Source organism: Zingiber officinale, chromosome 11A (genome assembly GCF_018446385.1).
Source record: "Zingiber officinale cultivar Zhangliang chromosome 11A, Zo_v1.1, whole genome shotgun sequence".
NCBI classification, from domain to species: Eukaryota; Viridiplantae; Streptophyta; class Magnoliopsida; order Zingiberales; family Zingiberaceae; genus Zingiber; species Zingiber officinale.
In genome coordinates, this window is record NC_056006.1 from 93441907 (window position 1) to 93447906 (window position 6000).

Genomic DNA, 6000 nt, shown 5'->3' on the forward strand with positions numbered 1-6000 from the left:
CCTTGCCTAGTCGCAACTAGGACTTTTTGCCTGGTGTCTGGTCCTCTTGATCCGAACATAGGAGCCCCCACTTTCTTTGTTCGAGGTCAATATTGTACCCACATGGTTCAATCAGACCATAGCTCTTGTGCACAGTCGACGATTAAACTTTCTGGCAGTCCAGGCTCTGATACCAATTGTAGGATCGAAAAGAATTTAGATATCTCCACAATGGCATGATATTGTCCACTTTGGGCCTAGACCCTCATGACTTTGCTCTTGGGCTCTACTGAAAATGCCTCATGCCAATGGAGATATCTTTTCTCTTATAAACCCATGATCTTTCCAATGTGTTTCCAATATGGGACTATGTTTGCAACCTTGCAACCCCAACACGTAGCGCCTTCTATCCCGCCCGGGTATGACTAGGGGCAGCTCGGGGTGATTTATCAGGTATACCACCTGACCTAAGTCTTGAGGAGCAGGAAGAGTTGTGGCGAGATCGCCCAAGAGCTGACCGGGAGTTGGCTTACTGAGAGAACCAGGCTTGGATATGACCGCGCTGTGAAAACCCAACCAGTCGGAGCAGGTTGGGCATCACCCCTGTTGCACATCCTGATTCAGGTTGGGGATCCTGATCTGTAATCGCCCGCTCGGGCATCATGCGGCTGATGACACCAGGCGGTTCTACCTCTTCTTCTCCCAACTGCTGACTGCTACGTCCTCCTGACTGTTGATTATCACATCCTCCTGACTGTTGACTGCCACACCCTCCTGATTTCTGACTGTCACGTCTCCTTGACTTCTGATTGTCACGCCTCCATGACTTCTCACTGCTATGTCTCCTTGACTTTTGACTGCCACATTTTTCTTGATTTTTGACTGTCACTCCTCTTTGACTTCTGATTGTCACTCCTCCTTGACTTCTGATTGCTTGGTCTTATCGGACTCCGCCATTATATACCATATATCAAAATAGATTAACGGAAGATATCTCTTTTATTGTGAGATGCACATGTAAATTAACAAAATCCATGAAGGCCCAACAGTAAAAAAAAAAAAAAATAACATCAATGCACCAAGCCTTCCCTTTTGTTCCATCAGATTGAACTCCACTACATGGAGTAACTGCAGGCAAATGCATGGATGCACAAAGGCCCAAGAGCAATCAGAAACTCCTCTGATTTCGATAGTATGCTAGAACTAATTGTGCTTACATGAATGGAAACTTGATTCAGAAGTGAAGAATTTAATTATCTTCGTTGAATCCAAATCTGAATCCCCCATTCCGTGTTGAACTTGTCAACACCTTTGCTTCAACAGATGTTAACGCGTTATTATCGTTGTTCCTCAATTTGACCATAAGTTTCCCATCAAATGGCGTCATCCATGAAGGAATCAAGAAGAAAATAAATATTCATGTTTCAATCATCCACTTCCCCTCCACAAGAAGAAATATTGCATTTATACAAATATTTTATACATATCAAAAATCAATAACAGCAAATAATTAAGCAGGAGCAATGACGGCAATAATAAGAGTGATTTAATTTTTCTTCCTGGTGAGGGAGATGACGGTAGGAAGGACGATGATGAGGATGATGACGAGGATGATGATGATGGTGATGCAGGTCCATTTGCGGGTGTTCCTCTGGTAGGCCCGGGCAGCGCCGAGCTGCTCGGTGCCGCGGCGGACGAAGGACTCCGCCCGCCCGACGTTGCTCTCGATGTCGTCGAGCTGTTGCCCTTGCGCCTCCACCAGCACCGCCATGTCCATGAACACCTGCTGCAGCTCCAGCAGGCTGCGCTCCAACTCCGCCACGGCCCCGTGCCGCTCCCGGATCTCCGCCACCACCTCCACCACCTGCCCCCGCCCCTGCTCCTCGATCGCCCGCTGCAGGAACCGCTCCCCTTCCCCCGTCGCCACCAGCGCCTCCACCGTCTCCTTATCGGCCGCTTCCCCTGTCACCGTGTAGTAGCGCCGGCCCACCGTCTCCCGGTACTCCGCTTCGATCCGGGTCCGCAGGTCGGCAAAGGATTCCATCGAGTCGCGCAGCTTCTTGCGGAGGCCCGCCACGACGGAGGTGCGGGTGCGGTCGGTGGAGCTGCCGGGGCCGCATCCGGGGAGCGCGCGGTTGGCCGCGTTGGCGCGGTCCAGCGACTCGAGGCGGAGCTTGATGAGCTTGGCCTTCTTGAGGCTCGCAGCCACGTCGGCGTCCATCCGTCCACGGAGAGCCCGCACCGACGAAGCGTCGTGGAGGGTTTTACTCTCCTCGTTGGCGTCGCGGAGGGAGCGATGGAGGCGCTCCACCTCCTGCAGCTCCTCCTTGATCGCCTCCACGTCGTCGAAGAATTTGTCGAGGCTGGCGCCACCGGCTGCACCCCCGGCCGTCGCCCCCATCTCCAGATCTCCGCCGCCATTCTCGTCCCGTCGCCAAGACGCCGTGGAGAAGAGGCTATTCATGATCTCTGTTCTTCTACTCCCCCAAGATCTCTCCTTTCTCCCCTTTGTAAAATTTTCTGCAAATTTGCTAATAAGCAATCAAAAAGGTGGAAAGATTTCAGACCAGCAGCAGGCGTAGAAGAGGACGAAGAAACCGCGGAATTGAATGTGAGGAAATAGAGAAGAAAGAGGCAACAGAGCAGGCGTAGAAGAGGACGAAGAAACCGCTCTGTTTGTACCTGGCGATGAGTCCATCTGCTACTAACATCGTTGACGTTGACTTCATGGGACACTTCACGGATTAGATTTTGCAAAATGTTATTTTGGTCCTTGTAATTTATCAAACGATATATTTAATTTTCGTCCGTCTGATTTACATCGCTTTAACAGTCATTATTATTCATTAAATACTTTTGAATAAAAATATTTAATAATCGTATAAAACTCAGAATTAAACAGATAAATAAACTCAAAGAAAGAAAACAAAATTATGAAAAGTCTGAAATGATAGAAAATATATTAATAATTTAAATTTATATAAATCAAGAATATAATTAATACATGCCTATTTTTAATTAATGCTTTTCTCCATTCAACCGTTAAACTAATAAATTAACTATATCTTCAATAATTAATTAATTAAATTTTATAAAAGTGTAATTAATCTGTCAATTCAATATTCTTATGTAATTTAAATTATTTAATAACTAATTAATTCTTATTTTAAATTAATTAAATTATTTTATGTTTAAAGGTAATTACTAATTAATTATATATTTAATAATTAATAATTTTTTATCATCCTGAATAATTCTCCAAAATTAATTAATCGGAGAAAAACGCTCTACACAATTTAATGATCTTGTCTATAAGAATTGAAAACATGATCTAATAATAAATGCTTTGCGCGTGATATTAAGTGCCCAAAATCAATATATAAGGTATTGAAAAGGAGGTGTGGTTGAAAATTTAATATTGGAGTATTCACTCCAAGCTAATGAGTATCATGGCCTCTTGGTTATATATATATATATATATATATATATATATATATATCAGTTTTCTTATGCTGCGGTACTTATGGTGCGGTGCTTGCCACGTCAGTCATGTGTTTACACAAAAAACGCCACACGAAACAAAAGAGGAAGGCTCCATGAACCCTAGCAGAAGCGGATTTGCTCTCCCTCTCCGAAACCTATCGCGAGCCAGCTCCTCTCTGCGAGCCGTCTCCACCTCCTCTCCGCGAGCCACCTCCTCTCCACGAGCCACCTTCCTCTCCGCGAACCCTAGCAGAAGCGGCGCCGCTCAACCGAAACCAGTCGCAAGCTCTCCCTCTCCGAAACCTGCCGCGAGCCACCTCCTACCACGAGGAGGTGGCTCACGGAGAGGTGGAGACGGCTCGCGGCAGGTTTCAGAGAGGGAGAGCAAATCAACTTCTGCTAGGGTTCACGGAGCCTTCCTCTTTTGTTTCGTGCGGCGTTTTTTGTGTAAACACGCGGCTGACGTGGCAAGCTAAGCATCGCACGACACCGCACCATAAGCACCGCAGCATAAGAAAACTGTATATATAGCAGAAGCCGATTTTCTCTCCCTCTCAGAAACTTGCCCCGAGCCAACTCCTCTCCGCGAGCCATCTCCACCTCCTCTCCACAAGCCACCTCCTCTCTGCGAGCCAGCTATTTTCTGCAAGCCATCTCCTCTCCGCGAACCCTAGCAGAACTGGCGCCGTTCAACCGAACCCAGCCGCAAGCTCTCCCTCTCTGAAACCTGTCGCGAGACCACCTCCTGACGCGAGCCACCTCCTGCCGCGAGCCACCTTCCTCTCCGCGAGCCACCTCCTTCTTCTCTGCGAGCCACCTCCTTCCTCTCCGCGAGCCGTCTCTAGCCACAAGCTCTCCTTCTCCGCGAACCCTAGCAGAAGTGGCACCGGCGAACACCTTCCTCTCCGCGAACCTTAGCAGAAGCGGCAAACACCTTCCTGTTTGACTCTCCGCACACTTTCCTGTTTAAAGTTTATGTTTAATTGAGAAAGCTTCTTCCTGTTTAAAGTTTATGTTCTCCATTTGTGACAAAGATGTGTCATGCCTATCCAAATGCGTACAATCTTGATACTCAGATCACTTTTACAATTGAGATCTGTCTTAGATTCTGATATTGTAGCAGTGTCCATAAATGAATCAAATTTGGGGTAAAAATATTTAAGTTTATCGCACTAAGAACTATGATACCTGAAAGAGATGAATTCATGTAATTCTCTTTTTCATTTTTGGATTATGATATCATAGAGATTAAATAAATATAATCAGATGCAAATTATATTTGTTTCTTGTTGTTTTTTGACCTTTTATAATACACGTTATGGGGAGAGAATGATAAGTTTGCATGTTGTTTGACCTTTTATGATAAGTTTGCATGTTGTGTGACCTTTTTATATTTGTTTCTTGCTTTTTTTTTGATCTTTTATAATACACATCAGTTTGCATGTTGTTTGATTCAAAAATTTTTAACTTTTATATCAAATTCAACAGGTCGGTGTCGTAGCTGGATTTCAATACTCAAATGGTAACCCTTTGATTTGATTTTAGCTTCCTATTTGAATTTCACAATCTATATTATAAGATTAGAATTTATGTTTTCATGTTTATTTATTGTAATGTAGGGAAAAACATATGTGGTTTTTGTTGGATGGAACCCCGGTGTTTATGATAGTTGGGAAGAAACTCATACTCAAGTTAACAAATATAGCGGTGCATTGCATAGATCATATCTCAGTAAAGAGGAAGCATTTAGAGCTTTTAATTCATACAAGGAGAAACAACATGCTTTCTTTGCCCCTATTGTCCAAAAATGTTCAAGCTCAACATCGGGTTCAACTTCAACTGCATCTTCAAATTCTGGTGAAAAAATGAAGCAGACAGAGGAACTAGCAAAGTTGATAAAAGGTCAACTAGATTTAGCTGATGAATATCGTCGTAATATAGCTAAGATCGCTGAGATGTGTGAAGAGATTAAAAAAATGGACTCTGTTCATATTAGTGATTAATTAATAGACTTTATTTAGTTGGATGAATGTATTTGACGGTAGACTTTTTTATTTAGTTGAATGAATGAATTTGATAGTAAACTTTTTTATTTAGTTGAATGAATGTATTTGATAAAGGTGAATTTATATTTATTTTTTGACATTACTTTTTTTTAAGGTTCATTTGTGTCAAATCTAACCTTAAGCTGGCCTAATTATAAGTCTGTTGGTATAGCAGAATTTAGAGCCACAATAACTCTCTAAATCAGCCCATGCAGCTAGCAAGATGTTATCTCTCTTTTCATGTCTTTTCTTTGGTTACATTTAAATAATAATAATAATAATAATAGTGGGTATTTTTGTGGGATTAATCAATCTATTATAATTTGTTCAGATTTTGCTATAACAGTTGCATATGGTCTTCAGATTTTTGTTGCAATACGTCTTCACAAAGCTTTTAGTTGCAGGCAAGCATTAGTAGCACAACCAAGACTCCTCGTATCATTGTTCTCTCATTTTTTGGTCCTTTAGTCGAGACTTTTGCCTATATAAATGA

General features: G+C 43.1%; 1 protein-coding gene across 1 annotated transcript; it reads right to left on the reverse strand.

Moving 5' to 3' along the window:
• Positions 1–1415: 1415 nt before the first annotated feature.
• Positions 1416–2586, reverse strand: LOC122032762 (syntaxin-121-like). The gene has a single exon (XM_042592076.1). The coding sequence runs from the start codon at positions 2441–2443 to the stop codon at positions 1526–1528; it is 918 nt and encodes a 305-aa protein (XP_042448010.1). The 5' UTR covers positions 2444–2586; the 3' UTR covers positions 1416–1525.
• Between the last annotated feature and the right edge of the window lie 3414 nt (positions 2587–6000).

What these genes read in the sequence shown, in the direction of transcription:
- LOC122032762 (XM_042592076.1), bottom strand. Translation starts at nt 2,443, where the DNA reads ATGAATAGCCTCTTCTCCACGGCGTCTTGGCGACGGGACGAGAATGGC.